The sequence below is a fragment of the Nannobrachium achirus genome (assembly GCF_963921795.1).
Source record: "Nannobrachium achirus genome assembly, chromosome: 20".
NCBI lineage: Eukaryota > Metazoa > Chordata > Actinopteri > Myctophiformes > Myctophidae > Nannobrachium > Nannobrachium achirus.
The window spans coordinates 46,710,338-46,735,196 of NC_137827.1; the positions used below are offsets into that span (position 1 = coordinate 46,710,338).

At 44.0% G+C, this 24,859-nt stretch overlaps 1 protein-coding gene across 2 annotated transcripts; it reads right to left on the bottom strand.

Moving 5' to 3' along the window:
- Positions 1-4: 4 nt before the first annotated feature.
- Positions 5-23,908, bottom strand: alms1 (ALMS1 centrosome and basal body associated protein). Of its 2 annotated transcripts, none has more exons than XM_080750525.1 (19): positions 23,840-23,908; positions 22,956-23,118; positions 22,510-22,630; positions 20,412-22,338; positions 20,045-20,204; positions 17,983-18,951; positions 17,379-17,582; positions 9,789-9,898; positions 7,869-9,054; positions 7,472-7,591; positions 6,184-6,339; positions 4,975-5,963; positions 4,010-4,127; positions 3,145-3,363; positions 2,157-2,407; positions 1,398-1,563; positions 1,191-1,248; positions 532-631; positions 5-286 (listed from the first exon to the last, which is right to left on the bottom strand). In XM_080750525.1, the coding sequence occupies exons 1-19, from the start codon at positions 23,852-23,854 to the stop codon at positions 242-244; spliced, it is 7,077 nt and encodes a 2,358-aa protein (XP_080606651.1). In that variant the 5' UTR covers positions 23,855-23,908; the 3' UTR covers positions 5-241. The 2 variants fall into 2 exon arrangements, with proteins under 2 accessions (XP_080606651.1, XP_080606650.1); XM_080750524.1 differs by having other exon boundaries at positions 22,956-23,121; positions 23,840-23,866.
- Positions 23,909-24,859: the final 951 nt, after the last annotated feature.

The following is a 24,859-nucleotide window of genomic DNA, read 5'->3' on the forward strand; positions in this document are numbered from 1 at the left end:
AATTCATTGATGAATTTGGTCTATAAAACAATAGTAAAGCTACTTTAAAACAGACATTTTAAACACTTGTTCTGGCTCTAATTTAGAACGTCAGAACCGGTTCACAGGTATTGATAAAAAAACAAAACATTTTGTTAATTAGGTAGCTTTGAACAAAACATGAAAAGAATACCACATATATTAAAATTGTTCACAGCACTCTGATTTGATCTATGGTAAAATGCCTTCTGGGCCGGTGTGGTCAATGCCAAGGTACTCGTCTCGCAAGGACACGGTTGGTGACTTTCTGAAAAATAAAAATAAAACCAGGCATTAACTTTAGTTAACAAAACATACCAACACCAAGACAGACACTATCGAGTACAAAACCAAGAGTTGTAATTAAGCATGCTATATTTTGGAATCTTTAAGCTTGAGTTCTACTGTAAATATACATTTGGATGGTAGATTTTTGAAAGTAGCAGGATAAAGAGGAATACAGGGTTAGGGTTGTGTACCGCAGAAAGTGATAATATAAAATAATTATAATACCTTATTAAAGAGCTGGGCGTTTAATCTATAGGACTGATACTCTGCTTTTCTTCTCTGCTCATCTCGTCTTCTCTGCACCTCGGGCAGATTCTCATAGATCCTGTGAACACATGATGTTGAGAGATCACTAAAAATACATATTTTTATTGATAAAGGTGTGGGGACATAAACAAGCAAACATCATAATAATCATCAGTTCACAATCACAATTTCAGATTTCTTTTTCCCCAAAACATAGTATACCTTTATTTCTTCATAATTGCTGTGTTTAAAAATCGTCCTGCTCTGTACACTACACACTCCTAGACGGAATTTCTGTCTACTTTCACCTGTATGACCTAGTTGACTGTAGGGGGGGTAAGAGTCCATTTCTTTGATTTGTAAGGATTAAACCCCGGAGAAACCTCATTTGGGCATGTTGTGAGCAGGAACCACATCTCGGAGCGGCATAGCCGCGGAGCGAGTGGTTCCGAAAGGAGCTAGGATTAAAGTTACGTAAGGCAATCAAATGTTTACACCAAACATTTAGGTTACAAATTAAACTCTTTTGAACAAAATCTTTCAGAAAGCACAAAAAGGTGATTTTTGGAAACCTATGGCTCTCAATTGGAAAGGGATTGACAGGGTGGACGATATCTAGAACAAATAAACACGCTTACTGTTTGGACCTCTGCACCATCTCCTTTCTAGGGACAGCTCTTCTGAATAGCGGTAAGCCTATAGAGAGAAAGAAAGGAAATGAGAGCTTAAAATGTCAGCAACCACACTTGTAATTTCCCTGAATTGCACCTTTCTAGTTAAATGTCGGCAACCACACTTGTAATTTCCCTGAATTTCTTCTAGTTCTAGTTATGGATATGTTTTACCTGCTGGTCTGGGTAGCCTCTCTGGCCCTCCAGGCCGGGTATAGAACTGCTCTCTCTCTCTGCTGAGGAGGAACTGTAGTTTCCTATCCTCCGCCTGCAGGGCCAAACGCTTCATCCTCTCCCGGGAATGAGCGATGAACGACGGCCGGTGAAGCGCCAAGGCCTCCTGCATTTCAACATCAACGTTTGATGTTAGACAGGGCAAAAGAACATTTTAAACGCTAAATAATGTGGAACAAAAAGATGATTGTACCTGGAATGCATTAACTGCTATTGAAAAATAACAGATGTATACAAGCTCACAAGGCAGCACTGATTGCCACGCTGCGAGCTTGTAGATCTATTTTTGAAAAATCGTGAAAATGTGTGCAAGTCGATTCTATAAATGTCTTCTAAATCCTTCTTCTAAATCAGTGGTTCTCAAACTTTTTCATATCAAGGACCCCCAAAATGACTTTTATTTGGCCCAGGACCCCAATCTCAATATATGGTGTTCTAGGGACCCCCCAGTAGCGAATATATATATAAAAAAAAATCAAACATTTTCAAAAATAGCAGATCTACAAGCTCACAGCGTGGCACTCTGTGCCGCGCTGTGAGCTTGTAAATCAGCTATTTTTCAACAGTTAAAGAATAAAATAATAACAGGGTTAAAATGGGTTAAAGGGTTGAGCCCACTTTTCTTTTACTAGACTTCTTGCAGTCCGCCCCAAAACCTCCTGCTAAGCGTGCATGGGAACACACAAAAACCAAACCAACCTGCAGAGACACTCGGACCAGGCCAGAGGAGGTAGTCTTGTCTCTGGGGTCCGGATCGGGTCCGGTGTGGACGCTGTTCCACCCCTCCTGGAGCGGTCTCTCTCGGAGGGGTTCCCTCCAGGCGGGGGATCTGCTGTAGGGCTGGAACCAGGCCGAGCTGGGCCTCTGAACCCACCGCTCGTCTTCCTCTGGCCGGTTCTCCTTCCTGGACTCGGACCTCAGGTGCTCGGCCGGGACAAACCACGTGACGCCTAACGTGGGAACAGAGTGCGAACATAGAGCCAGCCAAAATGTTACATTGGATGCGTTTAAAAGGGACAGTTGAGGTGTCAGAGGTGAATATTATATTGCTTAACATCGACGGCTGCAGGATTAAGAGACAGCCTTAGTTTTATGACTGTGAGAAACCAGTTAATTATGAATGGATTTTAAGGGGAGGGCAAGTTAGTCTTGCCTTGTCTGTCGTTGGTGAAGGATCTGTTTGTTGTGTGACTGTTACAGCGCTGTAAATAAATGTTTTCTTTTGAGAGTTTCAAGTCCGCTATAGACTCTTAGACTGGAGTCCATAAATTAAGTAGGATTGCTATGTCACAGTTCACCCCCAAAATGACTTATTTTTTAGCATGGATACTTGAATTCATGGATAGTTTGTTTTTGTCGTATTCCTAAGACAAAAATGTCTCCATGAGGTGAGTAATCAAGAGATAATAAGTTATTTTTGGGGTGAACTATCCCTTTATGTAAGTACATTGTATTTGTATAGCACTTTTCACAGAGAGAACTCACAAGGTGCTTTACATACAACAGAGAAAACAGCGAGAAACCGCCGCCCAACAAAACAATATTTGGAATGTATATGAAGAGATATCACACCGTAAGAAAATAGACATACATACATGTCATTCTAATCTACATATTCACTCATGTGAAACCTGCCACAGAGCAAAGGTTAATGCGTGCCATAGTCAGAATGTTATCCTTAACGTACCTTGAGGGTAATGTTTGCTGTGGCTTCTCTTGCTCTTCCTGTCCTTCAGGAACACCTGGGTCTTGGAACGGCCCTCGTCTCCTCTTCCTTGCTCCAGGCTGGAGGAGGAGGAGGAAGATGGCAGCCGCCTGGCTCCTCTGGCCTCACCGGGGGAAGGGAACGTCGTGCCAACGTCTCGGGTGTGGCGCCTGGTCCCGTTCCTCACAATCTCCAGGTCACCTGGGGGAGGGGGATTAATCATCAGTTCCTGCACAACACAATACTATGTATATTCACCTATAGTACAGTAAACTCCCAATGTCGTTGAACCACATTGTTTGCTTGGACTCTATTTTTTCCCCCTTCTTTTTTCTTTCTATAGTATAGCTGTATAGCTCCTTATTAGGGCCTGGGTACTGGGCCAGTGCGAAACCTTATTGAAATGCATATTCTATTATTAAGCCGCACTTTACGGTTTCACCTACATCTGGTATGCACATGGAGGATAATTAAATACACCTCAAACGTGCCCAGCGTATATAAATTGCTCTGTGTACGTTTTTTTGTCAACTGGTGTGGTCATGACGAAGTGACAAGCATTCACATTGATCATGTTCTGTGCCTTTATGATAGGCCTTGAGATTTATTCTACGTTCCCATTAATTTGTGCCTATGGAAAAGAGTGCCTGCTGCACACCTTATATTAGATATAAATCATGTAACTGCTATCACGACTAATGTCAGAAGAAAGAAATACAGCACAAATATATGCGGAGCCAGGCTGATTCTTTAGCAATTGAAAGGTTTAATGTATTCGATCATCTGATCAGACTGTTGTGGAGCTATGGGACTATAATGTACCGTGTGTTGATCTCGTCTGACTGACCTGCTTGGATTCCTTTGTTGACCTGCTTAACACTCTTTTTGGCTGCCAGAGACTGGGAAGGGCCACGGCGGGTTGGCAGGGTGTAAGTGCTGGTGGATGAAGCAGAATCACTGGCAACCTGGAGAACAACACAGAGACATCAACAGGCTGTTAAATAAAGTGTGTGAAAAAATGTACTTGCCTATTTTCAGTACTACATAGAAAAGGCCTCTTAATTAAGTCTTAATTTAACTTGAGTGTACTTATGTAACCCAATTTTAGTATAGTTTAGTTTATTTGAAACGTCCAATGGATCTGTCAGAGTCCATTTTGTTACCTTTGTTCACTCTCAGGGATACAAATGTCTAAATTAACACAGAGGGTTTTACTGTGTACCAATGTACAGCATGTTTGACATGGTCCCCTGTGAATAGGTGAGGTACTGTTGCCAACTGACATTCATTGTGTAAAATTATGTGTATCGTCTTACTGTAGCATACTGTATGTTCATGTTTAGGCACCAAGGCCAACTGTGTTACATGGTACTCATATTTTGATATGACTTAATGTTAGGCATGTAGCGATATATCGTAAATCAATTAAAATCGATTCAAACTGGTGATAATTTAAATCGTGATTAAATCACAATTTGAATCTTAATGTAAACAGCAAAGGGTGTGTAAAAAAAAAGAAGAGAACAAAATACAGGATCTTTGTAAGATAACTGATAAATCAATTCAGTCTCTTCTAGAGTAGTCATTTGCTACTGTATTGAATAAGAGAGGATAAGAGAAGAACATTTTAAGAAAGAAAATACTGGATTTGTGTTTTAAAAAATCGTATCGTGATCGTGAACCTAGTATCGTGATACGAATCGTATTGTGAGTTGAGTGAAAATGTACATGCCTACATAATGTGAAGAATGAAAATAGCTCTGTTACAGGCAGTATGTAAACGTGTGACTGCAGGTCCAGTGGTCCACGTACCATAGAGTCATCAGTAACAGTAGTCTCTGAGGGGGTGGCGACGTCTCCATCCTCCTCTCTCGCTCTCCTCCTCGGCTCCTTTGCGTCTTTCTGCTTGTCGATGGCGCTGTACAGTTTACCGAGGCCGGACGCCGACTTCAGGCACCGGACCCTGTCCGGGCCGAAGGTCCGGATCAGCCGGGCCGTGTCCACGGTGGACATGGAGCTGGACAGGGTGGACGTGGTGGTGTCCGACTCGTCCCTCTCTGCGGGACAGCGGTGGCGGCTGGGGCTGAAGGAGCAACGGACGCCGTCTTCGGCGGGAGGAGTTTGCCGCCCCGCCTCCTGCGTCCACGCCTGACGAGGAGCACTAGGTTTCCCTCTCCTCTGCCCCCCGTCCCCGCTTGCGCCCTTCCTCTCCAGTGGTCCAACGTTCTCTTTCCTTTCTCTCCTTTTCGTCGCGGCATCTTCACCTCTCTTCCCGAGCTTGTCCTCGCTGTCGTGGGGGCGCGGCTGCATGCCGTCTTCTGGCTGTGACGCGGTGCTGTGAATGAGACGAGAGAGGCGCTCCAGTCGCTCCAGTAAGGACGCCTCTCTCTCACTGGTTGGACGCCTCTCCTCGGAGCCCCACCTTTCGTTGAACTTAAGCCACAGTCGGTCCAGGTTGCTGCCACTCGGCCGGGGATCGGGTTGAGGGAGGTCGGGGCGGCCCCTCCCTTGTTCTCGCTCCATTGGTGCCACGGTGTCAGAAGCCACGTACGCACTGGGTCTCTGTCTCGCCGCATTCAAGTCCGTTTCCAGGTTTATTTTCTCAAAGTCCACACTATGCCTCTCTGTTTGGCCGTGGCTGAGGAATTGGACTGGGCTTGTCCCTCGGTCTCTCCTGGAGCCAGAGGGAACCTGGTTACTAGACAGAGGCACCCTGGTAAAGGCCTCAGATACGTGAGAGGAACGTTGGGGAACTGGGCTCATTCTCGTTTGAGAGCTTCCATCCACTGATGCAGTGGCACCTACAGTAGGAAAGTAGAACACATATGTAATTAGCTTGATAGAAGATAAATTAGACTTTATTTCCCCAAAAGATTTGTCATCATGAACACATGTAATCCCCGATATATATAATATACACACATTGGGACACAATAGCACATTGTGTCCTAGTACGATCAAAAACCACAAGAAGCTACATGACACAACAATGTAACAGGTACACAATGTAATTCTGTTCACCAGTGTGTCCAGTTGGCTGCATTTTGAAGGTGGCCGTCTTCAGCCTCTTGCTGTAGATCCCCTCAACGTGTCTGATGGAGACCCCGCGGTCGATCCCAGGGTCCTGCTTCCCGAGGACCTCGCTGCTGAAATACGGGGGCACGGCGTCGTCCGAACCTGCCCGCACATACAGCAAACAGGGATGTCACTAGGCCTGTCACAATTATTACATAATCGTCTAATAGCACTTATTTGACATAATCGCAATTATTATGTTATAATTTTTTCCATGTTGAAAAATATTAATACATTTTCAAAACATGTTCAAAAATTGTGGAAATAGCAGATTTTTTAATTATTGAATATTTGGGTTATGCGTCATATCTGCCATGTGCAACTTCAAAGCCTACAAGCCAAAAAGAAATGTAATTGTCAACGACAAAAAACACAATTAAATCGTTAATCGCAATTGTGAAATATCATAATCGTGACAGCCCTGAAAGTCACTACAGTGTCCTGTCCCACATCAAGTTCATCCTCACTGCAGAGATAGAGAGACAAATACTGCTGGCCGAGAGTCCAACATTCACAAGGGTTTTTGTTGATGGTTGAATTGTTAAGACTTACACTTCCAGACTCGGCCGTGGCCTCGGCTAGTCTCGATTCAGATCCATGTCTTCCTCCCGAGCCTCTCTTTCAGTGCCCTGATCAGCTTTCTATAATCTCTACACTGTAATGCTTTCTTCCTGTGCCCCCTCGTTCTTTCTCCTTCTTACCTTTTCAACAATGTCTGAATTTAAACACTATTTAAAAAGACAAAAAAAAAGGAGTTTGGACTGTAATTTCCCCGAGCAGAGAAAGCGTCCTCTTCCTGTTCCTCAGAGGGACTCAAGTCCCCAAGTGCTCCGCCAGGGCCTCAACCAGCCTTTGTTTCACTCTGCCCCTGAACATGAATAATGCATGCCTGACACCGGTGCACATTACAAAAGAACCAGCTGCTACCCACCCAGGAGCAGGAGTGAGCTGCATTCATTAGAGCTTCAGTTATGGCTGCTGAGGTTCCCCGGAACATGAAGATTACAATATCCAAATGGAGACCTATCCTGAGCTATTTCTCAGACTAATTATTGCCGCAATATCTCCTGGATAACGGAGGTGATTCTGATACATTTGCCAAACTATTTGTGTAAAACATTTCCTGATAAATTCCTTTTGTTTGAGAGACAGGGTCATTTGTAAGCACGCTGTGGTATGTTTTACTAATCCATGATTGTTAAACCACGATTCATAAGTGCCAGTGGTAGAGTACCTGGGTGGGAGCTCTCCATAGTGGTGTCAGAGCGGCAAGGGGAAGCCTGGGCTTCTGTCTGGGGGACATAGAACAGCTCCTCACTCCCATGGGGCTTATAAGGCAACAGGACAGGCACTGCTGTATATGAGAGAGAGACAGAGAGAGTACACATGAAAGCATACAGTATATCTGAGAGAAACTCAGATGAAGGATGTTTGGCCAAGCCACCACTCTCTTAAAACATTGCTTATGGATTATCAGATGAATCTTTGGGCAACAATAGGGTGACATGAAAAGAAGTTGTGTGTGACCTTACCTCAGCACCACTGCAACTCAAATGAGTGAGAAACATGCACACTAAGCCACCAGCTCCTCCCGTAATAAACTACTTTTGAAATGTTTTTAGTGTGCCTACCTGGTGTTGGAATGGCCAAAGGCCTTGTTGAGGCAGCGAGCTTCTGTGGCGGAACATAGGACTGGGGATAAGCGGAGGAGGTCTCTGTTCCCTCGTGCACCGTGGCTTTGAACAATGTGGCGGTGTCAGCTCTTTCAGGCACCCTGGCTCTTGTTACGTCTCTTGACTCATATGACTCGAGAGGACTGGAAAGACGGAGACCCTCGTCTCGACTGCGGGTGGCAGGAGAGGAAGAGTATCTGAGGGGGTAAAACTGTCTAGACTTTAAATTTAAATCAGGACCAGCAGTAGCATGCCTGGGCTGGATCCCAGATTCCTGCCTCTGCTCCTGGGCTTTGGGGGACAGTGTGAGGTGGATGTGGGAGACAAGACCTGTCCTTGCTGGCGCCTCGACCGTAGACGAGCCCGTGGCTTGTTCTGTCACGAGGCCCATGTCAGAGGTAGAATTTAGATGGTCAGACATCATCGACAGCCGGTCGGTACCTTGGTCTTCCGGTTGGGCGGTTCTATTTGCATCCTTCGGGTCTCTCCGCCACCATGCTTCAGTGTAACCGTCTCCGACGTTCACCTCCTCCTCTCGAGGTCGACCTTGTGAGGACTCGGCGTTCCCGCCTCCTATGGCATCTTGTCTCCCGCGCGTTCTCGGTGTCAACTCTGAACCCGACAGGTTTTGTTCTGTGGCGTAGGTCGGTTCGGACCCCGACACAGACTGGATCGATACCGCATCCGTGTGCGTTGCCTGCATTGACGCAGTAGCGCTGTCCTCCTCCACCGCGTGCGGAGGTGGCTTGTTGGCGGTGGAAAGCTGACTAAGACAGAGGGGCTCCGGAGGAGGCGGGCTAAGGGGAGGCGCGGGAGAGGGTGAAGGAGACGGAGAGGTGGAGCGCCTGCATGTGGATATGGTGATGGAGGTGAGAGCTGGAGGCGCAGGGCTTGCCCTAGGGAGGGTCAGCCCCTCCCGGGCAGCGATCTCCTGCACCCTGGACTCCAGGTCCAGGCGTAGGGGAGTATGGAGCTGGACGCTGGAGTCGAAAGGGTTGCCGCCAGGTCGCTGCCGCTGACGGGACAGGCGGTCCTCTGACGTCTTGAGAGCGGTGGAGGTCTCTGCTGGTTGGGGAGGAGGTTGTCCCCCTTGAGCGCCCAGGCTGGACACGGCACTGCTCTCCGTGTCTGTACTTTCCTGGCTCTGAAATGTGGAGCCGAAGAAGAATGACAGGGGTGATGACTATTTACATGAGTAGCTCAGAGTTGGCCCTAGTTCTGCCTATTGCAGCCAGGATTGAACAACAATTAGAATTCATTTTAATCGTATTTGTCCCAAGTTCAAGGTTAATAAACCCCTCTGCATACGACAAAAATGACTTCTCACTTCACAGCACACCATGCTTTTCCCAGCTGAGGAAGAGTTAAGACGTCCCCCCCAACCCAGGCTTAGCCTTTTTCTTTTTAGCACCTAGCACAAACTTTATTTCTTAACCCATTCAGGCCGGGTACACATTTTAGTGTATGGGAGGGGCTTACAGTACATGTACAGTATGTTGCAACATATTTGTTTTTGTAGGCTAAATTCTGATTTAGGCCTAACTATAGGTTAGGCCTAAATAAAGTTGGTTCCTTTTCTTTTATGTAAAGTGCCTTTGGTACTTAGAAAAGCACTATATAAATCTGTCTGAGCAATAATTATTCGTATGTCTTCTGTATAGAGTTTTAAAACCCAATTCACACCATGCCTCTTTTCAACACACCAGTTACCTTAAGCTTGGGGTCTACACAATCCAGAAATGGAAGGCGAACAGTAAACAAGATCAAAAGAAGACATGAAACAACTGTAAAATAAATGTATTTATATTTCAGGAGATATGAAATTATCTACACATGAATCTACTGATATCTGACAAGGAACTCTGTTAAAGACTGAACCTGTATGTGGGGTTTCTGCTCTCTCTTGATCTCTTCAATCCGCCTCCTGTCCTCGAGGTCCAACTCCAGAGGGTCACTCTGCTGTCCTGTTATCTTCAGCTTGATCCATTCTGCAATTGCAAAAGATATAGAAACTGTTTTCAATCAGGTGTAAGGCTAAACAAGAACACAGTCGGGTATACTGGACTAGATCAAAACAAATTTCAGCCTCATTACTTTATCCTACTAAGTAATTCAAAATCCAACGGCTCACTGCCAAAGCAGACTTATACCGTCAAACAGTTTTTTCAGTGGTTCACGCTTGATGCCGCTCTCCTGCACCCGTGAGTGATCCCAGGACTACAAATCCCAGAAACCGTTAATTACGTCATTCCAAAATTAGATTTATTTTCTTTTTTTCAACGGACCCCAACTAAAGAACAGACGATCACGCATAAAAGACAGTGTTTCCCCTAGCCAGAAGCTGAAGGAGTGGGGGAGAATTGCGGAGAGCACGGGGGGGGGGGGGGGGGGGGGGGGTCCATTTGCTTCTGAGCTACAGACCCATAAGGGTCTATTTGGTTCATAACTATCCATCATTTAGCTGGGGACCCCCTGGAACTCCCTCAAGGACCCCTCGGGGTCCCCGGACCCCACTTTGAGCACCAGTCCTACACACGTGTGCTGTCAAAAGTACAGTATCAACATTGTAATGTAGACATACTGTGTTACAAGTAGAAGTCTGGAATTAAAAATGTACTTGAATAAAATACAAAAGTATTGGTGTCAAAATATACTTAAGTACTAAAAGTAAAAGTTCTCAGTATACTGTACATAATAACAGTTTTGTAAAATCCTTTAAAAATAGCAGATCTACAAGCTCGCAGTGCGTCGCTTTGTGAGCTTGTAGATCCGCTATTTTCAAATAGTGGAGTAGAAGTAAAAGTATTGAGAATTTGAAATACTCAAAAAGTAAAGTACCTGAAAACTGTACTTGAGTACAGTACTTGTAAAGTAAATGTAGGCTACTAGTTACTAGTTACCACTGCTACACACTGTGTGTGTGTGTGTGTGTGTGTGTGTGTGTGTGTGTGTGTGTGTGTGTGTGTGAAAGCAAACAGCAAAAAAAAAAAAATCTGACTAGTCAAAAATGTTTACTATCATTTGAAACGTTGTTGGCTGATGATAGAACTTAATAGAGGAGGAAAAAACCCTAAAAAAGAGCCTTAGTTTTCGAGGTACCCCTACCCGGGGTAGAACAAAGCGCGACATAGTTTTTTCATATCTTTAGGATGTCCCCTTCATGAAATGGATTGTCCCAAGTTTTACTTTGACTGCAAAAGTCATGAAATTGATCCATGAAGGGACTCATCACATAGGCAAAAAAACGCCTATCCTGAAAGATGGAGTTCCAAGTCAATCCTTTGTCATTTTCTACCTGCAGGTTGTTTTTACCTCATACTTGCACAGATGGTCTACAGGTAGTGTCCTTACATCCCAGAACAATCAGAATGCAAAAATATGGTTCTGTTTTGAATCTGCAGCCTTTTAAATAAGGACTTTCTATAGGCGGAAATTACATTTCTAAGGAATGTTCCCCTGTAAGTCTGGTGATAATCTTCTATAAGGGGTAGAACAAAACGCGACATAGTTCTTTCAAATCTTTAGGATGTCCCCTTCATGAAATGCACTGTCCCGAGTTTTACTTTTACTGCCAAAGTCATGAAATTGATCCATGAAGGGACTCACCACATAGGCAAAAAACGCCTACCCTGAAAGATGGGGTTCCAATTCAATCCTTTGTCATTTTCTACCTGCAGGTTGTTTTTACCTCATACTTGCACATATGGTCTACAGGTAGTGTCCTTACATCCCAGAACAATCAGAATGCAAAAATATGGTTCTGTTTTGAATCTGCAGCCTTTAATATAAGGACTTTCTATAGGCGGAAATGACATTCCTAAGGAAGAATCCCCTGTGATCCTGGAGATAATCTTCTATAAGGGGTAGTACAAACCCTGACAGTGTTTTTACTTGTCCTCTTCATGAAATGGATGGTCAGTAGTTTTACTTTTGCTGCAGAGGTCATGAAATTGATCCATAAAGGTACTCACCATAAAAAAGCCTACCCTGAAAGATGGAGTTGTTTTATCTCATATTGCACAGATGGTCTACAGGTAGTGTCCCTACATCCCAAGGCCTAATTCTCTTCACCTCAAAAGCAGCAAACATATTGTTCTATAAGCAGTCTATGGTATTCAGACTTAGATGCAGTACAGTATGTACGTATGTAAGCCTATATTCAGTAGAATACACTACACTTTGTGCGCCATTCTTAATGCCAAATAATCAGCAGCCTTTTCTCATTTTCATCTATTTCTTTTTCAATCAACAACTATTTTGAGCAGTGTAAGGGAGACTGACCAATATTTGATTATTTGGCATGCAGTAAGCCAAAGATTCTCAGATCCCGAAGTTCATGAATGTGCTTCGCCAGCTTGTTGAAAGCTGTATTATTGCTTATTCTGAACAGGCTGCTCATTGCATTGCATCCAGTCAATGCGTGCCATGCTAGAAGACTCTCACACAAAGCCACTCCCAATGTATTTGTAATATCAGACATTGGGATGTATCGTTGTCTATCTCATGACCAGCATGCATGAAAATGGCAGCTATTCCAAGCAACACAAGTATATCCATAGTACTGTACATATAAATTAGGTCAGGGTCTGAGAACCTTTGGCTTGACAGATAGTCTACCAGAGGCTTCAGGATGTTCAAGACAATATGCCCTCACTCTCTATGGCCTAAAACAGAAGGCAAAGGGCCAGGTGTGTTCTAGTCTTGATGAGCTCCGTTGTATTCTTGCATCAACGACAGACATGCCAGTCTCACATCTGCCTCCCACTGAGGATAGTTTTGAATGTTCAACAGGCTATGTACCAAACTGGTACAGTATATGGTGCCACAATCATGCCCCCAAACCCCTTCTGTGGAATCCAGTTGGGAAGGGTTGGATGCTAAAGGATACATCACTAAAGCCTGTCCTGTTCAAAAAATAGCCTGCTCCAAGCAGTAAGAGACCTCACCCAACTCTACTGCTATGATAAGGATTGTTGCAGTCAAAGTAGTACGTGCCTCAATGTCTCTGTGGGATTGTGTTGTACATAATATTGCTCCTGTATTTACAGTAAATTGCCTGTAAACTAAAATAAACAAGAAATTACACAATCCTTTTATACCAGCTTGTGCCTTGTGGACCAGCCTTGACTGTAGAGCATTGTAGTGGCCCTTGGTTGTAATCCACTGGGAACTGAATTCCTTCTTACCGTTTATATTATAATAATATCATACCATATTTATTACCATAACATAAATAGTAAGACGGAATTCAATTAATCCATTGACCAGCCATTGACCAATAGATACACAGCCAATTACGTCACGAAATCTCCTGACAAAATTATGTCCGAATTTGGGAGATCACAGCTTTGTATCCATTGACCAGCTTTGCAAATTGGTCAGTCCCCCTCACACTCAAATTAGTTGTTGATATGAAAATATTGAAAAAGAAATAAACAAAATAAATTAAAATGAGAAAAAGCTGCTGTTTGATTATTTGGCATGCAGTAAGAATGGCACACATATATAGAAAAACTCCTGATTCACAATACAAGCATATTATGACATTATTCTTCTGGTTTCTTTTGTTTTGGTTGTTGGTGTATTCCCTATTGACAATCTGAATGGAGTTTGTTAATTTGTATTGATAATGAGCACCTTATCGATCCTGCTTATTGACCCATGGGCTTTTATCGAGCCCACTGTTGAGCGCTTTATAATATTTTGTGGGAAGATGTGAGATGTGAGATTCTGAACAGAACTGGTATCTTTTTGTATTGGCCAGTTGTTGTGAGTCTGAGTTTGTCTATGAGGATGAGAATTGACAAAAGTAAAAAATATTGTCATTGCGACCGTCAGGGAGCAGTTTACTATGAAAACCTCCACCGGCCGTCCGTCCGTCGGTCGGTCACACGTCACACGTCACACCTTTGCCCTGCTCATATCTCCGCATCAGTATATAGGGCTTGTTTGTTTATTGTATGACATCACGCCACATCATCAGCTGTGGACTCTGTGATGTCATCGTATCGCATCAGTATATAGGGCTTGTTTGTTTATTGTATGACATCACGCCACATCATCAGCTGTGGACTCTGTGATGTCATCGTATCTCCATATATGGCCATCTCCGTATATGGAGATATAAGTCGTCCATGCCCAAGTATGGGCTGGTGAGGTCAGACTTTGTGTGATGCGTAGGTTATCTCCATATATGGAGATTCAACATTCCAGGCAATGCTCTCTTCCCTGGTGAGAATTGCCCCTTTATATAGGGCTTGTTTGTGTATTGTATGACATCACGCCACATCATCAGCTGTGGACTCTGTGATGTCATCGTATCTCCATATATGGCCATCTCCGTATATGGAGATATAAGTCGTCCATGCCCAAGTATGGGCTGGTGAGGTCAGACTTTGTGTGATGCGTAGGTTATCTCCATATATGGAGATTCAACATTCCAGGTGTAACTATGGCTACCCGTATGACGTGAGAGGTGGAGGTTGTGATATGTGTGGAGATAAGCGACCAACGGTCGCTTATCTCCCGATTAGGGAGTCTTACTGGTTTAATATCTTTAGAAAATCATTAATTAGTGTGCAGTAAGTGTTAAATGGCTATATATTATGAATAGTACCGTAACAATGTATTGATCGCCTCTTGTCTTGATTATTTAAACATGATGTCATGGGCCGCTATGCTTAATAACAAGCTTGATAAGCCCAAAGCTTATTGATACCGGGATATCAAGTTTGTAGTAGGCCCTTGTTTCCAGCTCCTTCCCTACCAGTAAGTAGGAAATGGTGTATGATTAACTTTTGGGGATATTTCTGCACTTTCTTGGTAAATCACTTTTTCGCATTCTGATTATTTTGGGATTTAAGGACGCTACCTGTAGACCATCTGTGCAAGAATGAGGTAAAAACAACCAGCAATAGAAAATGACAAAGGATTGACTTGGAACTCCATCTTTCAGGGTAGGCGTTTTTTTGCCTATGTGGTGAGTCCCTTCATGGATCAATTTCATGACTTTTGCAGTAAAAGCAAAACTACTGACCATCCATTTCATGAAGAGGACAAGTAAAAGTTATGAAAAAACTTTGTCATGGTTTGTACTACCCCTTATAGAAGGATTACAGGGGAATTTTCCTTAGGAATGTCATTTCCGCCTATAGAAAGTCCTTATATAAAAGGCAGCAGATTCAAAACAGAACCATATTTTTGCATTCTGATTGTTCTGGGATGTAAGGACACTACCTGTAGACCATCTGTGCAAGTATGAGGTAAAAACAACCTGCAGGTAGAAAATGACAAAGGTTTGACTTGGAACTCCATCTTTCAGGATAGGCGTTTTTTTGCTTATGTGGTGAGTCCCTTCATGGATCAATTTCATGACTTTTGCAGTAAAAGTAAAACTCGGGACAATCCATTTCATGAAAGGGACATCCTAAAGATATGAAAAAACTATGTCGCGTTTTGTTCTACCCCGGGTAGGGGTATGGTCAACTTCTGGCCTATTTTTTCCTCTACTATAAGTGATGCGTCCCTTTATATTCCACATCTAACCAGTGAGTTAATGACAACCGTTGTTTTTAGCACTTAGCTCTCATTAGCATGCAACAACAAGTAGGCTACTATTGCCAAACAGCGCTAAACTACTTTCAAACCGGTCGCCGTTCTTCTGATTGCACACACCAGTAGCAAATATACTAACGAGCAGCAACGAGTCAACGACGCTGTCAGCTCAGTGCTGAGCGCGACACGTTGTTGCACTCAGCCTGCCTGTGACTGACTGACTGAATGAGAGAGGGGAGGGGGAGAAAGGAGTGCTATAGCTATACATCTCCTTCCAGCCGTATCTAACCGAGAGAAGTTACAACGGTATGTATGCTTCAAGTGAGCGGCACATTGTTGTGAGAAAAAAAAGAAAACATTTTTTTTTTTAAAAAGAGAGAAATTCATACAGTGGCGGTCGGATTGGAAGGAGGAATGCCAGAAAAGTCGACATCTTTCAAAGTCGACCCCAAACTCGTTTCCCAACGGGTCTGAGGCCTTAGCTAGATGCAGAATAGACAAAAATCAAATATTTGCTTCTGGGGGTCCCTTGAACAAAATATTTTGTGATGGGGGTCCGTAGCCAAATACATATCATTCTGGGGGTCCTTCACATGACAAAGTTTGAGAAACACTGATGGCCACATAAGTTTTTTTCAGAAAATTGTTATGATTTAGAAGACATTTGTAGAATGTGCCTATCAGTGGTTACTGGTTAAGGACCCCCAAAATGTATTTTTGACCGTGGACCCCCATCTCAAAATAGTTTGTTCCACGGATGGACCCCTATTGCAAACCTTTTTGTTCCAGGGACCCCCAGAAGCACAGATTTGATTTTAGTCTAATCTGCATCTAGTTTAAGGCCTCAGACCCGTTGGGAAACGACTCTGGGTCGACTTTGAAAGAGGTCGACTTATCTGGCTACCGGAAGGAGCGGCGGGCCGCCGCTGCTATATACATATAGGGGAAACACTGAAAGAAATATATAATTTCCAGATGAAAGAAAATACACTGCTCCGTCTGGCCAATGGCCATGTGCTTCTTATTTACATCCTGGCCACATGGTGCCTTGCAGTTGACGAATATAAGGTAAAAAAAAACACTGAAAACATGTGGCAGAGGCGAATTAATTCATTCATTAATATCTGTCAGTTGATGTCATACTGCAGAATGACCAAAAACGGTGGACTAGCCATGTCTAAATTTCGTCCCAACTGTTAAAGGGCCTACACCATGCTTTTAAAACTATATTTTTTGTATAAATATATGCTCAAAATTGAGTCTTGACACAATTGTCAGAAATAGGACTTTGTGAGGATAGAAGGTGACAGCGGGACCCCCAAAAAAGGTTTTAAAATAGAAAAAGTGAAAAAGGAATGTTTGTCAGGGTTTCCACACATCTTTACCAATTAATTTCCTAAACTTTTCCAAAACTTTTCCAGAATATTTAACCCGATTTCCAGGACTATATAACAATAATTCAGCTCAATAACGAGTCGCTTACTCCTATGCGCAATGCCCGAAGACAAGTAGTGTATGCCAGTGGTTCTCAACCTTTTCAGGCCGTGATCCCCGAAATAATCATATTTGAACTGGGGACCCGGCACCCTGACGAGCACTAAGAATTTTATTGTGAAAATAGCCGATCTACATGCTCACAACGCCTCGCGCTGCGAGGAGTTGTGAGCATGTAGATCTGCTATTTTCACAATTTCTGCCTCATTTCTGCCTAATATTTGACAATTTGTCCAATGTTTCATTTGTCATTTCAGAGGTATTAACAAAATCAATAACCAAAGACAATGCACAGCTAATTTTTCCAGGACCTTACAGGACCCTTGATAAATTCCAAAACTTTTCCAGTACTGGAAAAATATTTTTCTAATTTCAAAATATTTCCAGGAATTTCATGACTGTGGGAACCCTGGTTCGTACCTCTGGCCCTGCTCTCCTCCTGGTCAGTAGCGCTGGACCTGCTGGACAGCAACGTGGCCGGGGACTCACTGTGCAGCAGCTTGGCCACCCTGGCGGCCAGGGAACTCTCACCGCTGCTCGCATTGCTCATGGCCTCCTGCTCCTCCCCAGGGATGGGAGGTGAAGAGGAGGACACGCTCTCTGCGGGATCACGCTGGGAATACGCTGGAACAAATAACAACAAAAAGGATATTTTCTTTTGTGTTAGGACTAAGGCATGTAACGAATCATGATATTATAGGTTCACTATACGATTTTTCCAGATTTTTTTAAACACAGATGTATTTTCCAAAGATCATATACTGTAGTTTTATTTCTCTTACACAAATCCAATAACAATTGACTGAAAGTACAAAATACATTTTCTTACAAAGATACTGTATCTTTTCTGACTTATTACGTGCCCTCTGCTGCTTGCATCACGATTCAAATTGTCACCAGTTTGAATCAATTTGAATCGATATACAATATACTGTATATATCGTCGTTACATGCCTAGATAGGACTAGACTGGATTTATTTATGTTTTAAATTCACATGCATGCATCGTTAATGCTTCACTTACATCCATCTTGTGCATTTCCTTCCTCCTCCTGCTCTGAGAAGCTACCCGTCGTCTCTCTGGGACTGAGAGCTGGCTGAGGCTGGCTTACAGCTGCTGGTTGTGGGACAAACGGCAGCTGAGCTGGTCCTGCGCTGTCTGGAGGTGCGGCACTGCAGCCCTCGGGCTCTGCCCGTCGGACTGATTTGGAAAGGACGGGGTATAGCCCCGCCCCGCCGTCTGCTGTACCATCCTGGGGCCTCACGTAGGCCTCCACAGCAGGTGGGCTACTCGGGGCGAGCGTGGGCGGATAATTTGGCTGCCCGGATGACGCCATACTTTCTCGACCAATGGAACTTTCCCTCTGTCTTTCGGAAGTCAGCATGGAGTCTGAGGAGGAGCGTGTCCACAGGAAGGAGGACCGGGTTTCGGGGCCCTCGGTGCCGCTGGCAGACGAGACGAAAGAGGAGTCCTGGAATCCACGCGTTCCCTTCCTCAGGGAGAGGAGGATGTCGTCATCAGAGTGGAGGTGGGACGTCGCAGAGGACGAGGAGGAAGGTGAGGGGGCCTTCGAAGAGCCACCGGAGACGACACCCCCCGGCCGGCCGAGCAGTTCACGGATCTCCCTCAGGGTCTTCTCGCCAACAAATGAGTCCTGGTTGCTTTGCTCTGCGACGCTAGGCTGAGAACGTGACTCGGATTCCCTGCATCCAGTCACCAATGAGCTCTCCGACACAGACTGGTCGCCGAGCTGTACGGTGTTCTGGCTGCTGCCAACGCTGTCGTCCCTCTGCTGTTGCAGATCCGGGTGTGGATCAGGGAGGCAGGGGACTGCTGTATGGCCACCCGCTACGTCCCATTGAGGAGAGGCCCTGGCCTGCTCCGGGAAGTGCATCGGTTGGCAGAGGCTGTCCATGCTAAGTGGTATGGACATGCTGGAGTCCATTGACAGCAGGCTGTACCTGGAGAAGTCCGCCTTATGTGGAGTGCCACCTATGGGGATGAGATGGGGAGAAGACAGATTGATTGATTGACTGATTGAAGTATTTATTAGAAGTTTGTATAGGAAAAGGTACAGTTTCATGACAGTACAGTTCACTGGTACAAGGTCAACAAAAAAGGATAAGATCATGACAGGCTTGTTTACATTGAGATTCTTTTTTAACTCATAACACTGAATGACAGACAGAACACAGTACTATTCACATACCTAACGAGGGGGACCTTTTCAAATGATCACTGCACGGTCACAAAGTGTTTATATAAGCCATTATTCATTACATTACATTCATCCATTTGGAAAACATCATACATTTTGGGCAGATAAGTGAAATAGTTTGAGTTGGAGAAATAAGTAATCTTACCAGGAGATAAATGAGGAAAAGAAATTTGAAAATATAGAAACTAAAGCTATAAGAATAATCTCTCTGATCACCATGTAATCATATTGTCAACTAACTAAGTCTTCATCATCATAATATGTAAGATGATGATCATCCAGCTAGCTTTCAGAGCTTTTCTGCACGCTTGTCTCCAAAGTAACACATACACAAAGGTGCCCTAAACTCCTAAACTCCAGTCTATGCAGGTTATCATGTTAGCACTATGGTGACAAGATATCTTAAACATAATCATAATTCACTGCTCTGACGTTATTTTACACTTTGTAACCAAGTGTGTGACTAACACCAACACAGACAACATGCATTCCACTGCAAATCCAACTTAAAACATCTGTGTTTCTCTTTTCATTGGTCTTTAAAATGGAAACATTAAATTATTAATCATTAAATCCTTCTAAAATCAGTGGTTCTCAAACTTTTTCATGTCAAGGACACCCAAAAACGTACATTTGGCCGCAGACCCCCCTCTCAAATGAGTTACAATGTTTGCTTTGAAAAATATATATTCAAAGATTTGCAAAAGAATTCACGATTTTACAAAAATAGCCGATCTACAAGCTCGCATCTCTGTACAATCAAATGATTGCTTGTAGATATGCTATTTTTCAATAGCTAATGTATAAAATAATTCCAGCTCATAATGTTTTAAATGTATACGAACAGTAAGGTTCAGGATTGGCTACCTTCAGAGGGTTGAGTGCTCTTGGGTGACGTTCCAACGGATCCTTTGATTGTACAGAGATCTGTGGGAGAGAATTCAGGCTCTCTGATCGGCCCTCTGGGTCCAAATGGGGTCAAGATGGTGGATGGAGACTGATCAATACCCAGATTGTGAAGATACAACTGCGAGGAAAACAACAATACAAGGCATCATCAGCATCTAGCATATGTTTCTAAATTAGTTAATCTACTCTACAAATGCAACAGTCTAATCTGATTGGGCTGGTTAAAAGCCCTGTTTCTTTTGTGACATAGCAAGTTATTTTTGGGTGTTTTTCCAATGTTTCATCTTTGTTAATAATTTATCTCTATATTTTATAATAACTTTACCGGAATTCTCTCTTCAATGTTCAGCTCTCGAGGTTTGGGTGGCGGCAGTGGCGAGGATGGTTTCGAGCTCCAGTAGGGAGCATAGTTATCAACCTCTAGGCTGACAACAGAGGAAGCCACTCCGACAGAAGCGCCCAGATTCTGGCCACTGTGATAACTGTGCTGTGAATTTGACAGCGTGCTACTCACTTCCCTGTCCAGCGACACATCGCTGAACCTGCCCAGGCTCAGGAAAGGCGAGGGCTGGACCGCAGCACTTGTCTGCTGAAGCCTGCGCTCCTGAACCTGACTCATCTCTCCTTTTGTAAGTCTCTCCGCATGTTGAGCTTTCTGTATGGATGTCACAACCGTGCTCAGGGATGAGTGGGACTGTGACCTCCCAAGGGGGGAGGCAGAGAGGCCAGCTCCAGACATACCGGTGTTGTCTGTCTCATTGGGAGCGCTCCCCACTGCCTCCCCTCTTCTGGGTGAGGAAGAGGAGGTGGGCACATTCAGGGCTGGGCTCTGTGTGACACTGGGGTTGGTAGTGCCTGAGACAGGAAGCTTGTGCTGCATGGTTTTCTCCTGTTGATTCAACAGAATGTGATTCAGTGAGTCGGATATCGCGTTGTAGGCCTTCTTTTTGGGAGAGACGCCGGAAAACCCTTGCAGAGCCAGGCCGTCGAACAGCGAGATCTTCCCGGAGCTCTGGTTCACTCTCCAGGCGTCTACTTTCTGCATGTAGTTTAGACTCGGGAGACTCTGGACTTTTCCCGACCCCATCTCCTCCTGACATGGATTTTCAGCGCCATGTCTACTGGTAACGGGGTCAAGAGAAACAATGTCGGGCAAAGCTACACTCTGCTGCGAGACTCTTGAGCTTGATTCATATGAGGCCCTCATACTGGACTCAATGGCTGACAGTCTATCTGGTGGAGCTTTTACTCTAGATTTATCAGGTCTGTGAAAGACACCTGGAGTCGACTGGGATTGTGGGAGGAAACCCAGGTAGGAACCGTCATTCCCAGTTTGATTCCCCAAAGACAAGAGGCCCCTTTGCCTCAGTCCGTGTTCTACGCTATAACCTCCTGAGAACTGTGACCCTGCCCCACACATGCCGGCCAGGATCACCCTTGCCATGTTAGGCTCCCCTGTAACAGATTCAATGTTTGGTGTAGGAGCCGACGGCGGTTGAACTTTAAATCCAGCTTCAGAGCTATTACGTCGCTCTATTTCAGACAGCAACTCTCTGTGAAGAGCTTCACTGGTGTCATCCGGCTGTGTGTCACGGGAGCCCATGGTAATGTTTGCCACATCAGATAACCGTGGGTGTGATTTCCCCGTTTGTGACTCTACTTTTGGTCGTGGTGTCTGCTGCTGCTGAGTGAGAGTAGCAGTCCCAGTTGGGCTATCTCTCCTCCCTTTGCTCTGGTCAGCATCCGTCTTGAAAACTCCTTTAGACTCCCCGTCAGAAGACCCCATTCGTTTAAGGGAGGTCTCAGAGGCGGAAGAAACTGCACTACTGCTGCCGCTCGGCATGCCTACATCTTTCTGTAGCAGCTCTAGTAGCTGTCGAGCAGGAATGTCCCCACGCAGGAATGATGTGTCTTCTTCAGGGGCCTCTTCCATAGGCTTGACAGGACGATTGTTACGTGGATGACCACGACCATCTTCATTGTTGTTCTCCATGCCATCTATAGGAAAATGCATCTCTTGCAGATGGTCTTCGGCTACTGGAGAATGTACCGTCTCCCCCTTTCTACCCTCGTCTCCTGGGGACATACTGTGCTGGGAGAGCGAGCAGCAGCTGCTTGCTGCATCATCGGTCAGGGCAGTTGCTTGGGCCAGCGGGTGCTGGGACAGGGACCCAGGTTCAGAGGCCTGTGAAGTGTGACCCTGGGGTAGAAAGTGAAATCTCTCAGATGTAACAGAGATATCTGGAGATGCTCTGGAGGAAAGAAAGAGTAAAGGAAAGAAGAAAGAATAAATATTGTTTTGTAATTTGTATTCTATAATAACATATTAATAACAATCAGTATAATCAATTCCTTGAATTCTGAGACAGATTAGGGTTATTAAGACCATCTGTTTTGTTATATAATGAGAAACAGTAGTTCACCTTAAAGGAGCAAATTCCATGTCGCTTTGATGGAACAGAGAATATTCTGTGATGTTCTGTTGCACTCCAGAGGTTGATGGCAACAGAGGAAGAACTGGTGACATGTGGCTGTCCTGAAACGCTAATATTGAAAATGGAAAGGACACAAAAATATGTCAAAGTATACTTTCAGAGCCACCACCTTATTATAAATTATTGTATGACACATACAGAGCTGGATATCTAAAATACTGTATAAAATTATCATAATTGTGATTTGATAATAGTGTATTGATTATTTGATGGTGTACTGAGTTATTTGCAAACAGTGACATAGTATCTCATGGCTTTCTAAGAACACTATGTCTGATGTTACAACCACAAGCAACAAGTCATTGCAACTACACAACAAGCACCAAGTAAAACACTTGATGGATTTGCAGGATTTAAGAATTAAGAATATCTACCAAGGTGCAGTTGCTTTAGTTCCCAATCAGCGTGTGTGGGCCTGCGGTCTCTCTGATCCTGGCTCACACCATAGGGATTCTGATACCCATGTACGTTCACCGATGCTTGTCCGGTGTACTGACTGGTATCCACTTCTGGGGCCAAGTGAGTGAATGACTCGGTCTGCTTTAAAGAATAAAATAAAAAAAACAGATGTTGCATCCTGGCTGTCAGTGTCAAAAAGAGATTGATTGATTGATTGATTGATTGAATAATTTATTAGAAGGTTGCATAGGAAAAGGTACAGTTTCATGACAGTACAGTTCATTGGTACACGGTCAACTAAAAGGAGGTAACTTTACGGCTTATTTACACAAGTGATGTTATTAGGCTATGGTCAATTAGTAGTTACAACATAGTTACAACTAAGTTTGCCAAAGTAATGTCAGCTTGAGACTTGTTGGTTAGACCCTCCCTAAAGGCTCCTACAGAGTCCCTGGTCCAGATGTACTGCAGTTAATGCACCCTAGATTAGGGATATAACCGCCCTGTACAGTATGTGTCGTGTTCTCCCCAGCATATATCGTGTGTAAAGATAAAGTATGATATCTGATCGCGCTATGCAGCTATACCAGCATTAGAAACAACTACCCAAGCATCAAATGGTGTTGCAAATGCTCCCAGGAAGACATTTGCCCATAAGCAACAGGTTTAGTGAAGTTAGCTATATTAGCCAATTAAGCTATCTAAACTGTTAGGCAGTGACGCTGCCTAGGTTGCAAAGTATTGCGGATCGATCGGCAGACAACACAAACTCGAGGTTATTGGTCCTCTGCATAAATATAATAATATGTATTATAATTTAGTATTTTTTCCCCCCGTGCTACATTTCAGTCCACTTTACCTCCGGACGCTCCATGTTGTTGTTGTTGTAGTGTTTTGTCCGCCACAGTGGGCGCGCTGCCTGCGGATCAGCTCAGTGCTTCTGGTAACCAAGAAGCGTTGCTAGGAGATGTAGAAAACGGTTTGAGTCTACATCCCATAGCCTAAAAGGACACACACTCAAACATACAGGGGTTTCTTTTAGGTTAACTAAACAAACGGTACGTGTTATGGTTGTATTAAGTAAGTTACAAATAAACGTAGCACTGCAGAAAATATACCAGACAATATAGAAAAATAATATCCCCAAAGTAAACGAAGATAGTAAAACATGTCTCACACACCTCCTCCTCAGCACAGTGGTTGCCTGACAACCAACCTCCCTATCAGAGCGCGATCGTCCGTCCGGGCTATGGCATGAACATACTACACAGTATGGTACACACCCACTGTGACAACAGCGACACCCACTGCTTGATGAGAAGAACTAGCGAGAAGAAGAAAAAACTCAAAAAAATACAATACAATAGTTTAATAATAACCCCTGCCCTGCGTGAACATAAACCGAGATTTCTGTATAAAGTCTGATAGGTAGGATTTTCCACCTATTAGTCTGAAAATAATCACGCAGTTGAGGAGAAAGACGTAGCCTACAACGTTCTTGGTTTTATTCGTGAGAGCTCTCAAGCAATACAAGGCAAGCATACAGTAAAAGCATCATATCATATACTGAGCCAAGTTCCTCCCACAACCCCAGGGAGGCCGGACAGGCCCTAACACCTTTGGTAGACTGAGAGAGACAATCCTCACACATGGATATTAGAGAACAACACTGTCAAAAGGTTGATTAGCAATCTGAAACAAAAGAGCACACACTACATGGGGTGACCCAAACTGGGAGAACCAGTTTGAATATGGGGGCTTCCACCATTACTCTGTCAGGTTTCAGAATTAAGTTCAGAGTGCATAGAGTGAAATGCAATGTTTAAAATAAACATATACAATTCCTATCAAAGTCATTCTATAATAACCCAGTGGTTCC